Source organism: Bombus huntii, chromosome 12 (assembly GCF_024542735.1).
Source record: "Bombus huntii isolate Logan2020A chromosome 12, iyBomHunt1.1, whole genome shotgun sequence".
Classification (NCBI taxonomy): Eukaryota; Metazoa; Arthropoda; class Insecta; order Hymenoptera; family Apidae; genus Bombus; species Bombus huntii.
Window position 1 is genome coordinate 4,504,360 of NC_066249.1, and position 15,002 is coordinate 4,519,361.

General features: G+C 31.7%; 5 protein-coding genes across 8 annotated transcripts; 1 reads left to right on the plus strand and 4 right to left on the minus strand.

Moving 5' to 3' along the window:
• Positions 1 to 2: 2 nt before the first annotated feature.
• LOC126871712 (protein FAM161A) lies at positions 3 to 6,671 on the plus strand. 4 transcript variants are annotated; one of them, XM_050630823.1, is made up of 9 exons: positions 3 to 152; positions 459 to 1,015; positions 1,089 to 1,286; positions 1,366 to 1,530; positions 2,149 to 2,370; positions 2,435 to 2,698; positions 2,786 to 2,908; positions 3,027 to 3,171; positions 6,313 to 6,671. In XM_050630823.1, the coding sequence occupies exons 2-9, from the start codon at positions 462 to 464 to the stop codon at positions 6,346 to 6,348; spliced, it is 1,707 nt and encodes a 568-aa protein (XP_050486780.1). In that variant the 5' UTR covers positions 3 to 152; positions 459 to 461; the 3' UTR covers positions 6,349 to 6,671. The 4 variants fall into 4 exon arrangements, with proteins under 4 accessions (XP_050486780.1, XP_050486777.1, XP_050486779.1 ...); XM_050630820.1 differs by lacking the exon at positions 6,313 to 6,671 and adding an exon at positions 3,319 to 3,789; XM_050630822.1 differs by lacking the exon at positions 6,313 to 6,671 and adding an exon at positions 3,319 to 3,789 and having other exon boundaries at positions 1,092 to 1,286.
• On the minus strand, positions 4,080 to 6,340 carry LOC126871744 (serine protease easter-like). The gene is made up of 5 exons (XM_050630916.1): positions 6,007 to 6,340; positions 5,360 to 5,535; positions 4,960 to 5,263; positions 4,616 to 4,887; positions 4,080 to 4,525 (listed from the first exon to the last, which is right to left on the minus strand). The coding sequence occupies exons 1-5, from the start codon at positions 6,059 to 6,061 to the stop codon at positions 4,178 to 4,180; spliced, it is 1,155 nt and encodes a 384-aa protein (XP_050486873.1). The 5' UTR covers positions 6,062 to 6,340; the 3' UTR covers positions 4,080 to 4,177.
• An 82-nt stretch (positions 6,672 to 6,753) lies between the features above and the next one.
• Positions 6,754 to 8,775, minus strand: LOC126871743 (CLIP domain-containing serine protease HP8-like). The gene is made up of 3 exons (XM_050630915.1): positions 8,561 to 8,775; positions 7,895 to 8,314; positions 6,754 to 7,810 (listed from the first exon to the last, which is right to left on the minus strand). The coding sequence occupies exons 1-3, from the start codon at positions 8,616 to 8,618 to the stop codon at positions 7,098 to 7,100; spliced, it is 1,191 nt and encodes a 396-aa protein (XP_050486872.1). The 5' UTR covers positions 8,619 to 8,775; the 3' UTR covers positions 6,754 to 7,097.
• A 955-nt stretch (positions 8,776 to 9,730) lies between these two features.
• Positions 9,731 to 11,454, minus strand: LOC126871759 (replication stress response regulator SDE2). Its single transcript, XM_050630966.1, has 2 exons — positions 11,158 to 11,454; positions 9,731 to 11,060 (listed from the first exon to the last, which is right to left on the minus strand). Exons 1-2 carry the CDS (start codon positions 11,260 to 11,262, stop codon positions 10,503 to 10,505), a joined length of 663 nt encoding a protein of 220 aa, XP_050486923.1. The 5' UTR covers positions 11,263 to 11,454; the 3' UTR covers positions 9,731 to 10,502.
• Positions 11,455 to 11,594: 140 nt separating this feature from the next.
• LOC126871749 (ataxin-7-like protein 3) lies at positions 11,595 to 14,841 on the minus strand. Its single transcript, XM_050630938.1, has 2 exons — positions 12,679 to 14,841; positions 11,595 to 12,487 (listed from the first exon to the last, which is right to left on the minus strand). Exons 1-2 carry the CDS (start codon positions 12,893 to 12,895, stop codon positions 11,715 to 11,717), a joined length of 990 nt encoding a protein of 329 aa, XP_050486895.1. The 5' UTR covers positions 12,896 to 14,841; the 3' UTR covers positions 11,595 to 11,714.
• Positions 14,842 to 15,002: the final 161 nt, after the last annotated feature.

Below are 15,002 nucleotides of genomic sequence, written 5' to 3' on the forward strand. Positions count from 1 at the left end.
GACTCAAATTTCAGGAAATTTAACAAATGTATTATATAATAAATACAAATTAATAATATATACAATTAAATTACAATTTTTTATTCCTGATTTTTAAACCTATCTATAGTTTATAAATAAATATCGTTAATATTCCATAATAAAATTCAAAGGTAAGTATTAAGGTTTATTTATGTGTATGTGTGTGTGTTTGTAGAAATAATTTATAATAATTTATCTTAAATATATATAATAATTTGTCTTATAAGTTATATTGATTCATTCATTCAAAAATTAGAATTAAAGTTAAGTAATAAAACTAAATTTTTGACTACATCTTAAACTAGTATACAGTTAAAATATGTTTTGTTCAACGTTAGAGAAAGAAATTAATAAATAAGTAATCGTATATCAAATAAAATTTATTAATTTTGACTGAAAACATAAATATAATAGTACAAATTTATTTGTTGCAATAGGCAATGACAGAGCACAGAGGTACATCTTTTTACAATTCTTGTATAAAAGTTCCAGTAGATCCTTACAGCGGGCAACCAATTCCATCTTATGAACGCATTGGATCTAAAAAAGACAAAGAAGATAATAATCTTTATAATAAACATAAAATAAATCTTATGAAAGGTGATCAACTTATTAGTGAATCTGGAATATCAAGTCCTACAGAAATTATGGACAACTTTTTAGAATTTTTGGACAGTATACCAAACTATGATCAAGTTTATCATTTATCAAATGAGCAGTTTAAGCAAAAAGTTGATTACTTAAGAAGGAAACAAAAATTATTATTGAAAAATTTACAAAATTCACTGATCGATCATGAAAATGCAAATGTGCCTAAATTTTCTGTACCTAAATATAATAAAAAATTAAAGATTAAAAGTAAGAATGATATTAATGATTTAACATTAAATGGCAAAAGGTGTTACTTAGAAGAATCTCGAACTCCTAGTCCTTTACTTTTTCTTTCTAGTAAATTTAATGAACTCTCAGAAGAGCAGGATCTTTTGACAAATAGGTATATATAATTATGTAAAAGCAAATTTCTTGTATCTTATTAAGGCTGTAATTCTTGATATTTCTAAATGTAGTAGAAGATATGAAGGAAATGGAACAGTATGTAAGAAAAAAATATATTTGAGTAATAAAAATTGGAGCACATGGAATAAATTAAGTAGCAATGATAATATTGAAAGTGATACAGACAGTATAGAAACAAGAAGTTTGCCTGCCAATATTGCAAAGGAATGGCACCCTACCGTACCTAAGCCATTTAGTTTTACTGTACGGTGAGGAACTATATTTTCTGTAACAACAAATTAAATATTTATTCACATGAAGTTAATAATACTCTATTGTATGCTTTAGAGAAGAAGCAGGAAAGTATATGGCACATACTGGAATGGAGGAACAAAAATGCAAAAATTTAAAAAGTAATAAGAAAAGTCTGCGTAGAAAACGACGTGTGAGATCAATTCCGCTAACGTCAAAAATTCCACTTTATGACAAATTATTAGCTGAAAAGGAAGAACGGTTTGTGTTTGTTTATGTCTTTCATATATAATAATCCTTTTCGTTTTTATCAATATACAGGATGGTCTACCTAATTTTATCACTTGCAATATCTCACTTGTTTTCGACAATATTTAGAAATGTTTCAGGTATATAAGAGAGACATAATTTGATATGATTAGTTTTTTCATAGGTGAACGCGTAGAGGACATGTGAAGGTCATCGATGTTTTTTAAATGTAATCACATATTTTTTAATACATTAATCAATTCATTTGGACATTCGCTACAAAAAAAGTATACATCTACGTACGTTGAGAAGTTCGTTTGTTTAGCTAGGAGATATTTTAATGTTTATTTTGTAAAAGCTGTTGTATGAGAAACAAGAAAAACAAATACAAAAGTATCACTTTACATTCTTCCTTGTCTTTCATATCATTCAAAAAAAAAAGTCGATCTTCACATGATCTTTACACGCCTACGTAGAGAATAACTAATAACATTAGAATATGTCCCTCTTAAAGGCATTGAAATTTTATTTGAAATATTTTCCAATATAATTCATAGTATCGAATATATTTCGGCTTCAATTCTATGTATAGTAATAAATCTATAGTTATCACGAGCATTTATCTTTTAGGAGTCGTATAATCCGTGAAGAAAGTGCGTTAAATTTAATGTCTCAGGTACGTCCTTTTAGGCTCGAATGTGATCGTCGAGCTTGGCGATTTTTAGCAAGATCTAGCCCAGAAATTCGTAGCAAAAGCGTTAACATGAATACGAAGTTTAAGGCTAAACCAGTACCAAAGAATCTTTTCAGCACAGAAATATACGACCGTATGCTTGAAGACGAATATTACAGGTCAATACAGTATATACAGTTCTCGTCCTATATTCGATTAACTAAAAAGCAGCACAATTTTCAGGCAGTTACAAAAACAGTTAAGAGCAGCGCAATTAATGAAGTCATCGTCTTTACCGCCGTCAATGGCTAGACGAGAACGCGTTAAATCTGCGTGCACACGTTTACAGAACACAGTTAAAAACTGCAACGAAGACATTAAGGACAAGAATGTTTCACAACTGCCAGATAATAATTTAACGCCAGTAGAAACACATAAACCAACGATGCCTATTTTGCCAATACGAGGAAACAATTTAGCAGCGATTTTAAGATGTCAAGTATCACGGTATAATACATAATATAACAAATACATATGTGTCTTTGATTTATATTACAAGGGAAGAAAATGATTGCACTTGTATTTATATTATAGAGAAAAATTGGAACGTGAAATAAGGGAAAAAATGGAAGAGAGACGTCGAGAACAAACAGCAAAAATTAGACAATCTTTGATTGGACGTAATCCAGTATGGCGAGCTCTGAGATCTGCTGCGAGGTGCGATTTTTTTAAATAAATAGTTATTTGCTTGTTTTCTTCAGTGAGGTGTTGTGCAATAGTAAAGATTAGAAATTACTCTTCATATTGTTATGACTACATAAATTTTAATTGTAAGGCACGAGCACGAAAGAGATCTTAGTATTCGAACTTTACTCCGTCGCGATGAAGCGCGTGAACAAGAGGAACGTCATCGATTGCAGATGGAAATGATGCTGGATCGCGTAACACAAATACCAACACTTTTTGAACGTCATTCTCAGGTGCATAAAATTTATTTTTTTTTGGGGGGGGGGAGGAGAAAGTTTAAGATAAACTGCTGTCATTATTATTATTACTACTATTATTGCTAATAATAATAATAATAATAAATATCGAGGAAGTAATCACTTATGAGAATATCCTTGTAGAGTTATCAGTCGTTGACACAAGGACAACAGAATGTTAGTTGTTCAAAAATGTTGCAACAAAAGAAAAAGAAAAAGCAATATAGACAAGCATTGAATACTGCAAATTCGTATATAAATTACGAAAACATTTCTAGATCGGATTCCGGATCCTCAACTAGTTCGTCGCATACTTTCTTATCAGCGAGTCAGTCCTTAAATTCATCTAATACGTCTATATCGCAATCATCTGAAAAGTCGATAACTAAATCTCAAGTTTCACTTTCGAAAAGAAAAGGAGATCGTAGTCAATTGAAAGTCTCTATAAATGAAACCGCAGAGCTGATCGAAGATAAAAATAAAAGCGATAAATTATGTGATAATGAATGTTTAATCTCTAACGATGATCGCAATGCAAATGCGACACAGAGCAACAAATATAATACAGAGAGAAGGTTATCAGGTGTTCATTAAGCAATTTGACAACTATTAATTAGAATTAATCGTAATCAGATAGTGACTGAAAACCTTAAAGTGATTACATACATGTATAATATAAGAGGAACATGTACGGGAAACATATGTTTTTTTTCCTTATCTTTATATTTCTTCACGTATTTTACACCATATTTAAACAAAAATTAAAATCCATAAAAATTTATTTCAATGTTATTAGGAAACAGATTGAAACGGTACGAACTATACGATACAAATAATTAGACTTATGTATAATTTTAATATAATATTTATAGCAGAAAAAGAATTTATAAATAAAGCGCTTTGAAATTAACAATACCAGATTAATTTTTATTCGATGTTTAAAGTCTATAAATTCTTAATTTTAAAAATATTAACAACAGTTTCAATATTATGTGTGCATATTTTATGCCCTGATAGTATCTAAAATCCAATCTAGGTAATACACAATCTTTGTATAAACTCCAGGTATTCCTGTCGTACCACACATGCGAGGTCCAAAACTGACAACTCCATATTGAATGAATTTTAAATTATGGCTATAATTTCCTGGAGCCTGAAGTGGCCCACCGCTATCTCCCGAACAAGAATCCATACCGCTTTTACCGCCCGCGCACATTTGCTTGTACCAAATTTGCGCCTGTCTTTCATACAGTTCTGCACATTTATTTGTGGACATTAGTTGTAACTGAACCTGCAGCAAGTCCGGACTCTGTGGTCCACGTTCAGTTGCGCCCCAACCCGTTACTATTACCTATCGCAAAACGTAAGAATCATCAGTATCTACGATTAGAAAAAAGAAAAGTGACATGGAAAGATGCTCGTGTTTTACTATCGCATTTACTTTTTTTCTGGTCAAAGTTGCAGCTGATCCGATTGGCATACAAATAGGCCGCACATTTTGTGGTCTAAAATCAGCGTCCTGATCCAGTCGCAGCAAACCAATGTCATTTTGTAATCTCGCTCTTGTATATCGTGGGTGAAAGTGGGTACTTTCTATACCGATATCTTGATATCTTTCAGCGCAAACGATTTCGATACCGTCTTCGTCTTTGTCACAGTCGCGCTCGGTATTTAAATTATGCTCTCCTAGTCGTACTCCAATTAATGTAAAATCTAAGATATTGATTCTGAATAAAATATTGAACCAAATGAATTCATCAGTAACACATTTTACGATTGACTTACCATTCGGTAGCGTTGTAATACAATGAGCAGCGGTGAGTACGTATCGTTTATTGATTAACGATCCTCCGCATTTGAATTCTGGGATTTGTTTCCCAGTATTGTAGGCGAGCAATACCATCCATGGAAAATCAAATATGCGTGTTTTATTGCCACCAAAAATCTTTTCTTGCGATACTGGGCCGCACAAATTATGATCCAGTAATGGTAAATTCGGATGATTCGTGACGTCTGGGGGATCGGGAATAAACAACGGATTTTCTGTTGTGGTTGTCGTTGTGGTTGTGGATTCAGTTACTAACGAACGCTAAAATTGTAATATTTTGTCGTAACGCGTTTCATTTTATATCAGAAGAGCACATAATCATCAGAGCAGATCATAATGGTTACATAAAATGTTTACCTGTTCGCAACACACTTTGGGATCTTTATTCTCAAATCCGCATTGTAAACTGATCAAATAATCATGAGTATCCTTTGTCAATGGTTTTTGTTGTTTAAGAATCTGTATAATTGGTTGACAACTGTGTATATTGATGCAAACACCAATTTTATTCTGTGGCGTGGTACATATATCTTCTATAAAAAAAATCCATTGTTTACAGAAGTGGATTGCTCGGATTATCAAATTAGTTTCAAAGTATAAGTAATGTTACTAATACTACGAAAGAAGAAACGTCGTGTGTCGTTAGTATTCAGAGTAACGTCTCATAAGTTTATCTCTCTCCAGTTGCTGTATACGGTACTGATCACAATCACAAATAAAGTGCAAGTGAGATATTACGCGCGTGATATGTTAGTAGAAGCTTGTTATACGTATATCAATCGAACAAAATTTTTACTTTTCAGCAGTAATGCCTATATAAATTATTTCTTTTTTCGCAATAACCACTTAATATATTAATTTTCATTGAACAAAAATGTAAAAGAATAAGAGGTTTTGTATGAAGATAAATCTGTAACATGATTGTTAATATGCTTGACAATAATTAGTAATTGTATGAGGATTGTTGCTATATTGCGAGTAAGTATTTAGGAAATCCCACTCACGCGCACTGACTCCGCATAAAACCAAAATTCCGACTAAAAGTAAATGATTAATCATGTCGATTTCGAAACTATCGTCAAAGCTATCTTTTTCTTTTTCTTGAAACAAGTTTGAAGATTTGTATTTTTTTAACTCGGATAATATTCGGTTACAAATTCTTTCTCGATTCCTTTACTTGTTCCGCTCCTTCCGATTGAAAGCAAGAAACAACGATATTTAGAAAAATAATAAAGTCGTACTTGAGATCTTTCAAACCAGCAAGCGGACAAACCAGTTTCAAAATCTGTTTACTTTTATTACTTTTGCAGAGAATGGACTCGCGCGAAGAGTCTTCGGCGTACTAACTGCTGCCATCTGCTGAGTCCGATGAGCCTTTCGATTGGAAAAAATATCTAGAGGGAAGGGGTTATAAGGAAAATGTTCTCGACTAATAAGGACGTTATATTGTATCGACAGATATTTATTTGCTTTATTGACCTACTGATAATTTCATAATCAAGTAAAGCATCGAAATAAAAATATATTTTCTTCTGCGTTATATATTTGTTGATGTTGGAATAAGTCACACACACACATATATATATATATATAAAATGTATTTCTGAGAATAAATTTCATCATTCTGACTCTGTGGGTTGGCTTATTAAAACGATTCAGGGATTTCCAATTCTAACATCGAACGTTTTACGTCATACAGGAGACGATAAGTTTCGCAGTAGACGAATCATTCCTTTGATAATTTCCGCATATTGTTTTGAAAATAACATGCACTCCATTTATTAAGGAAAAATATAAAAATAATTGTACACGTATATCTTGCGTGATAGTTTGTATGTGCTACAGAATCGATAACCTCTGAAACCGATAGTTATTAGTTATACTACTGATGTAACGTAACCCTATCACTAGAGAACAAAAATAATTTTCTTTCATAAAATGAAGAACGTTATATTTTCTTTCATATTATTTAACAAATGATATATATTATATATATCTTTTAATTCACCTTCCTTTCATCGTTGCGCGTATGCATTTACAATTTTACATGTATAAAGATTAGATAGAGACTGGACGAATAATTTCAATATAGATATCAAGGTCTCATTTTGCTGAGTATCCAGGGTACAAAATCAATTACTCTAGTATAAACGCCAGGCCATCCAGGCATACCGCAAGGTGATGGTCCAAAGGAAACAACACCAACAGCTGCCCATCTAGCGCTACCATTCCGATCTCGTTCTACAGCCATTAAAGATCCACCAGAATCTCCTCTACACGAATCTTTACCCTTTTGTCCACCGGCACAAATCTGCCCGTAACCCAACGCCACTCCAACGTTTCCATAAGTCATCTGGCATTGTACTTCGTCAACTATAGGCAACGTAAGTTTTAGTTTTATGTTCGACGATGAGCCGTTCTCTGTCTTTCCCCAGCCGGCAACAGATAGCCTTTGTCCGAGAGAAGCATTTGGTGGCAGACAAATAGGTTTTATGTAATTGGTAAACGTAACATCACGGGACAATCTTAGCAGAGCGATATCATATTTCTGATCTCTTGATCGTGGCCGGTAATTCTCATGAGCAATTTGTTCTTCGATTTCAACCGACACGGTTTCGTCCGCGCAAATTTCGCTGTTTTCATCGTCCTTAATGCAATCAGGATTGGTATCAGTATTATATTCGCCTAAACGGACACTTTGCAGTCGCCATGTGCTTGGTATATCTTTGCCTTTGACACAATGAGCTGCCGTTAGAACATAACGCTGACTTATAAGGACTCCACCACAAGCTGTATATACTCCATTTACTGAAAAATATAATTTTATGTTAATTATTTTCCATGTTTGCGTTAACTACTTTTAGAGCATCCTGTCTGTTTTTAACTTCTTACATGTAAGGTATTCCAAGAGTGTCATCCATGGATATTCGTCGAGTCCTGCGCGTTCTCCACCGACGATCCTTTGAGTTAAATCTTTGCCGCATTCAGTAGGAAGCAAAGGATTGTTAAAAATATCGTATTGTAGATTTTGATTGTTGGTATTTTGATTGTTGGTATTTTCATTGTTGGTATTCTGTTGCCCAGAATTCGAATTTATTCTGCCGTTATCTTCAATACGAGTTTGTATAGGGCAACATACTCGGGGGTTGTTGGGACTATCGAAACCGCACTGTATTTGTCTTAATATATCTATTGTTTGTGGTGGAAGGGGTCGTGTTTGAAGAATATTCAGTATTTGTGGACATTGACGCAATCCAATGCACTGACCGGATACACCATAAAGTGACGCACAATTCGATTGTCCTTGAAATTCTAAAAAAGAAAGTTGTCTTCAATGTATGAGAAGAAAATAATTATTAACAGTTACTCTGTAATGATTACTATTCTTTGACTATTGTTCAATTTGTCATTACTGATTTTTAAATTTTACATTATAAAAACCGTCTTTAGAGCGTATAGAAGAAATAAAAGCTTTATAATAAAAAAAACTAATTCTAATCAATTAAATGTATGACTAATGTGTTACAAAATTATTTAAAAAGACAATTAATAACTTACGAGCGACTGCAACAAGCATCATAGCTTGCAAGATGCCGAAAGCAAATAACTTAATCATTTTAACGCATAAAATGATAACAGTTGTTGAGAAAAACCAAAGTATTAGATTTCACGTATAGTTTCTAAATTATTGCGGCTTTCATATGTACTTCACGCGCGATTCAGAAAATGACATCCTTCGCGTTCGAGTTGAGGATGCCAACTATACAGTAAATGATTTGTCTACAACCATGGTCAACTGCTTCTCCCACTATTTTAATATCTATCGAGTATAATTATTTTTCCTTCTTTTTATTTCTTTACAAAGCAATAACTTTCTCAGGCTTCAAATGATTAAAAATGTCTTTTGCGATTTCAATTATCAGTTTAATTTAAATTTTCAAATACAAATTATTTATGCTTAATCGGAAAGACATAAATAAATCATGAAAAAATTAGTCAAGTATGGCTTTAGAGGGACAGAGAGAGAAGTAGAGAGGAACACGTTTGTGTTTAATTCTAAGCGGTTTATAAATTTGTATATTATGTACATTTATAGATATAAAATGGATGTATTTTAGTAACAATGTGTAAATCGTTATACACATATAAGTGCACTTATGTTGTGTGTATATATATGTATATATGTATTTTATGTGCAATCGCCTTACAGATATTATTACAACAGTATATTTTTCCTTATGCAGTACTATAAATGGGAGCGAAAAACGATACATATACCAAAGATTAAGCATCTGAAATGTATCTTTTATTTCTTATTCTTCTTTAATACGAGGAATCTTGTATTGAACAGAAGAATATCGGCTCCGATGTTCTTTAGTTTCGTTTGTACACAAAATTTTGAATCTTATATAACGATGTAATTAAATATATAAAATTTTGGAACGAAAAAGATTGAAAATGGCTGTGAAACATAATATTTGTACATTATCATTGCCTACGTTAACGGATACAGCGTCCATTAAGAAAGAGAAAGTTCGGAAAAATGTGAGATTTATGTACAAAACATCTAGTTTCTTATCTTTTAAATATATTTTAAACAGCTAAATGGAATAAATCGATAATAATTACATATTTTCAGCATATTTCGAACAAAAGGTGTAAATCTTATTATTACGTTTGCCTGGGTGCTCTGATGCATACAATAGATAAGCAAATTAAAGACAAATATACTGAAAATAATTATCTATATTTAATTGGATCAAGATACATAAAAGATCTTTATAAATGGCTACAACATTGCAAATACAATAAAGTACCTGTAAATGACTTTCTAAAGTCGCTTATTACATCAGTAGCTTTATTTGCAATAGGAGTAAAACTGACTAACGAATTAGTTGCATGGAGGATATTTTAATCTATAGTAAAGGAGTTTTAAAAAAACGTCAGTAAAGTTACCCTATCTCCATACATTTTAAACATTAAGCTTATATTTGTACAATATAACATTTAAAATATGTGTATACGAATTAATTTTATTCCTATATTCCAGTCAATAAATAAGCCTTTCAGCAACCAAATTGATCAACTCCACAATTTGTTAATTTCATTACCTAAATAGATGATCAATTACGTATATAAGTACATGATAATTCAATTTACAAGAAACAATTGTCTTATTTCCATAAGTTCACTTATCGGAAGAATATGACAGTATATGATGGTAAATTCTAATATCAATTTGAAGAGCAATATTTGTAATATCATGAGTATTTTTCTGATGTATACAGAGTTTATCAATGTAGTCTCTGAATGGGTCCTATAATCTAACGCTATAAGAATTACATTACTTTATCATATCGAACAAAAATATCAAATAATTTTAGCATACATGAGAAGTTCTATATAAATAATTTAAATCGCTTATTAATAAATTATAGTACTAAAAGTATATTTTAATTTATAAGCTCTTCAGCCATATTTAGTTTTCTTGCTTATGTTACTATTTATTATTTCTATTATCTTTTGCTTCAGAATTTTTATTACCTTCGTCATCTTCATCAGAACTATCTAATTCATCTGAATCAATATCAAGATCTAGTAAAATTTTCTTTTTATTTGGTTTTAGTTCTGTGTCACATTTTCTTTTTATTCCAGAAGTAGCAACTTTGAAACCTTCTTCAACTGCATCTCCAACTCTTTCTGTAAGAACCGATCTTTCGCGTTCGTAAGTTTGATCTTTAAATTCGTGTCTAGGTTCAGTGCAAAGTCTTTCTAATTTTTTCTTTTTACGTTCTGCTGCTTCTTCTTCTCGTTTTCCTTGTTTCTCGATCCAAGCTTTTAGTCTTTTTTCTTCGTTGATATCACGAAGTCTGCGTCCACTTAAATCTCTACAAGCTTCACGATTTGTAGTTTTTTCGATTTGCGCTCCAATTGCTCGTAGCATGGAACCAAATCCCCCTTTACCGCCAAACAATCGCGGTATAATAGAAATATAACCATCATAGCAAGTGACATCTTCATCCACGAGTCTCCCATTGTATATGAAGTAAAAGTTTTCCTGCAATAAGTTTTAGTAATCATTATAAAATTCCTTTTCGACGTTAAACAAATTATTTTAAGGTTAGGACAGTTAATTATATTACACGTATACATACTGCTAATCCTTCGATTTGTTCTTGTAGTTCATAAATCTTCAAAGGAGTATCAGTAGTAAGAATCTGTTTTATTCCAGAAGCGGTACTTAACTGAATAGTTAACATATTTATTTTGTAACGCAACTTAAAATTGCTTACTGTTTTACTAAAACACTTACAGTAGCTTTGCGTCAACTGAGTAATTTTTTATGAAAAATAGCGTATGTCGGTACCTATAACCATGAATTAGTAAGTAGTAATATAGGTAATATAACTAACGTTCCAGATATTTCAAACGTAGCGCCTCCTGGTATCAAAATAACGAAACATTTAACAAAATTGAAGCATTATATTATATGTGTATGTATTGGTTACAAATTATAGCAATCATTATTGTATGTACGTATTTAAATTACAAGTTCTTGAAAATCTACCAAACATTGGGTAGAATTAATAGATATTTTTATGATGGATAATATATTCTTAAAGCTTTATACAATGCATAGGAACATTATTGTTACATAACTTTCCTTGTTAGAAAATTCATAAAATTAAAAAATGAATTAAACAAACTAATTTTAATCTCCTTGTGAAATGGGCGAACCGCGATCGCGTTTGGAACCTTTGCCTTTTCCTTTTGATTTTGTTTCTCGTTTTCTACTTATTGAAGATGTAGATGTGGTAGATGTAGAATCCGCTGGACTCGAGTGACTTGATCCCTCACGATCCCAACGTGCTAATGCTTCTCTTAAATTTTGTCCATCTCCTTCTTCATAGGTGTCTACATCTACATGAAGATTATCTTGACTAGGTTGTATATTGTTTCCAGATTCCAAATTTGCCCTCATTTCTTTCCTTTGATCTTCTGTATGTTGTGGACACCGCATAGATCTTGTACATAACTTTTTTGTATGCTCTGATATTACTCCACAGATTTGTGTTAATAAAATCCTTTTATCTTCCAAGGACATATTTTCGTAATTTGATGGAGAATTCTCATTACTGCTATGAATATGTTCACTTATAGTTTCCCCATTCCTTTGATTACTTTTTTGTTGTTTTGTTCTTTTTATACCATTGCGATCTTTCCTGCGTTTACGCTTATCATTATTTAAGCTCCAATCAACATCATCGTCATCATCGCTTATAACACCACTGAAGTTACTGAGATCTTTTGAATTATTTGCTATGCGTCTTGATGCAATTCTTGAACTATTTCGTCCCATGCCCATACATTTCTCTAAATGAGTTGCAAAACGACAAGCTGCGACTCCTCTATCACAATTTGGGCAATTGCATTCTTGGGATTTCTTGACAGGATGTTGTCCAAAAACATCCAATCCTGGAGAATCTTTAAGACATTTTACAATTAGATAAATTATATAAAAACAATAATCATTGTAAAAATAGCTGCTTTAACATACTTTAATGTACTTAAAAGTATTTGTCAAATATAAACATTTTGGTAGTAAATAAACATAACCTGATTACTGAAGTCTAGTTATTGATATCCTTAATAATATTTCTTTACCATTTACTCACCTACAATAGCATAAGATTCATCATCAGGTATGCCTTCTTCTACATCAGAACTACCAGTTTTTGTAGTTCGATGTACATCGAAAACAAATCCCATTAAAACTTCATCTAGGAGGTCGTCAAAAATTTCTTTAGTCGCACCTTCCACATTCTCGCTTTTACTCATAAATTCCAGAAATCGTCTGTTTAATTCTTGAATTCTATCTTCAGTCACGGACATTTTAAGTGTCGAGTAATCATACAATACAATCTCGTTCTGTTTACAGTGCTATGATAACAGCTCCGCTTCGTAACATGTGTATGTATTTCTTACTTTCGCTTAAGATGCGCTAATCGAATTGAAATGCTTCGTTAAATATAATACTTGACTTATTGTTATTAATGTGCGCATTTTTTTCAACGAAAAAATTATTTCTTGACAAGTAAGCGGTTTATAAAAACTTAGTGCAATACCCGAATTGTGACTGACATGACATATAAGTATATATATAGTATAGTAGTCTATAAATGCGAAACGAAAGCCTATGGAGTTATTCCTTATCTGTATTATCGACGGATGGTTCGATCAAAACTTCACTCTAGATTTTTGTTAAAAATGTACGTATGTAATTATAATTAGTGATATTAAGGTTGAGAAAACAATTTGTGGTAATGCTACTCAAATTACTCATTTGTTACTTTTTTATTGTACTCAATATTATCGACTCACTATCTAATCGTAAACGTGGATGAACTTCGAGGTAAAACAGTCTCTTGTTTCTTATTTCAAGAGCATTATATGTATATTTAGTTTCTTATTCATTTATCCTAATAATAAAATTAATAATTTGTATATTTTCTAATTACTTTTTATTTAAGAATATTAGAGGACGATATAGGAAAAGAGAAATATACGTATACGTATGTATATGATAATGTGTAATTCAATAGTTGTAATAATAGAAATAAGGTTCTATCCTTAGTCAATAGGAATAGTATTTTGTTGCGAATTTATATGTTCAATAATCTGTTGTAATAATAGCATAATAATTAGGTATATGTATAAGTAAAAATGTTAAAAATTTTCATAGTAATATACATATGTATGTCAACTATTATTTAGGAGAATAAATGTATTTTTAATAGCTTGCGTTTGGTTATTGTGAATTCCGATGACGCGAACAGATTTCGTCCTATTTCTATAAAATACGCCGTACAGCCGTCTACTTGGCAGATTATAAAAATAACTATTTCCGCCATTACCATTTCTTTCTAAAACAGGTATACAGGATTTTTCTTTGTTTTTCTTCACTTCTTTAGTAAATATTCACAAATCACCTCCGATTTCGGTAATTTTTGATATATTGTCAAAGTCTTCATCCTGAGTAGCGTCGTAAAGAACTTAGTTGGGGTTTTTACACAAGTTTACACAAAAGTATGTAATATTCTGGACGCTATTTGCGAACTGCATTTAAGAGAGTGTGAATAACCGAGATTTTGTTAAGGTAACCCGGATCTAATCCAAACTCATTTCTCATTAATTTTATTAGGTTTTGGTTCGATAAGATTAGATTTTTCTCGGGATGTAGATGAGGGGGTATGCACGCTTTTACTTATCAACACAGGTAGTATCAATAAGTAAAACGATTACTAGTTACACCTTTTGTAAACTTTCATGTGGCAATAAATTTTTAATAAACGACGATCTCCAACCAAAATTTTCACGACACTATTCAGAGTGATGATTCTGTAACATAATAAATAATGTTAGCTTCCCATTTCACTAAACCTACCCAATGAAAGAACTAGCTATATTTTTAGAGAACTTCGTAGACGAGGGTATTTTCGAATCTTTATTCAAAAGCGTAGATTCCACCCAAACAGATTACAAACAGAGACAAGTTGCTCTTTGTAATAAAGGATTAGGATTTGATCCAACTGCAGAACCTAGCGCAAAACATTGGCTAATTGCCAATAATATCTGACATAATATAACGCATAATCGCAGATACGACGTATTGTTAAGTAAATAAACATAAAATTCAAAGTAATTTTTATGTAATTCATATTGCGAGTCATTCAAAGACAGATAAAAGAAAGTAGTGCGTAGATTTACGCAGATAAACGAGAGTCTATTCGTTTGCTAAAAAAGATTGACATTCCACTTTTCATTAAAGCGTATTATTTAATTTATTGACATTGAAATTTTTAGCAGGTTTAAATGTCAATAAATCAGAAATCTGTCAAAGGTAACACGAAGAGGGGGATGAGAGAGAGAGAGAGAGAGAGAGAGAAGAAAAGAAGGAATCATGGAAAAGAACATTAAAAGAGGGTTGTCAGCTGCAACC

Excerpts from the sequence above, each read along its gene's own strand:
- LOC126871749 (XM_050630938.1), bottom strand. The coding sequence starts at position 12,895 with ATGTCCGTGACTGAAGATAGAATTCAAGAATTAAACAGACGATTTCTG. Across the intron at positions 12,488-12,678 it reads TGAATCTTATGCTATTGTAG|ATTCTCCAGGATTGGATGTT; the intron begins GTGAGTAAATGG and ends AATGTCTTAAAG.
- LOC126871744 (XM_050630916.1), bottom strand. The coding sequence starts at position 6,061 with ATGATTAATCATTTACTTTTAGTCGGAATTTTGGTTTTATGCGGAGTC. Across the intron at positions 5,536-6,006 it reads TTTATGCGGAGTCAGTGCGC|AAGATATATGTACCACGCCA; the intron begins GTGAGTGGGATT and ends TTTTTTTTATAG. Across the intron at positions 4,888-4,959 it reads TATTACAACGCTACCGAATG|ATTTTACATTAATTGGAGTA; the intron begins GTAAGTCAATCG and ends TCAATATCTTAG.
- LOC126871759 (XM_050630966.1), bottom strand. The coding sequence starts at position 11,262 with ATGTTAACTATTCAGTTAAGTACCGCTTCTGGAATAAAACAGATTCTT. Across the intron at positions 11,061-11,157 it reads AACAAATCGAAGGATTAGCA|GAAAACTTTTACTTCATATA; the intron begins GTATGTATACGT and ends AACTTATTGCAG.
- LOC126871743 (XM_050630915.1), bottom strand. The coding sequence starts at position 8,618 with ATGATTAAGTTATTTGCTTTCGGCATCTTGCAAGCTATGATGCTTGTT. Across the intron at positions 8,315-8,560 it reads GATGCTTGTTGCAGTCGCTC|AATTTCAAGGACAATCGAAT; the intron begins GTAAGTTATTAA and ends TTTCTTTTTTAG. Across the intron at positions 7,811-7,894 it reads ACTCTTGGAATACCTTACAT|TAAATGGAGTATATACAGCT; the intron begins GTAAGAAGTTAA and ends TATATTTTTCAG.
- LOC126871712 (XM_050630820.1), top strand. The coding sequence starts at position 462 with ATGACAGAGCACAGAGGTACATCTTTTTACAATTCTTGTATAAAAGTT. Across the intron at positions 2,699-2,785 it reads TTAAGATGTCAAGTATCACG|AGAAAAATTGGAACGTGAAA; the intron begins GTATAATACATA and ends TTTATATTATAG. Across the intron at positions 3,172-3,318 it reads TTTTTGAACGTCATTCTCAG|AGTTATCAGTCGTTGACACA; the intron begins GTGCATAAAATT and ends ATATCCTTGTAG.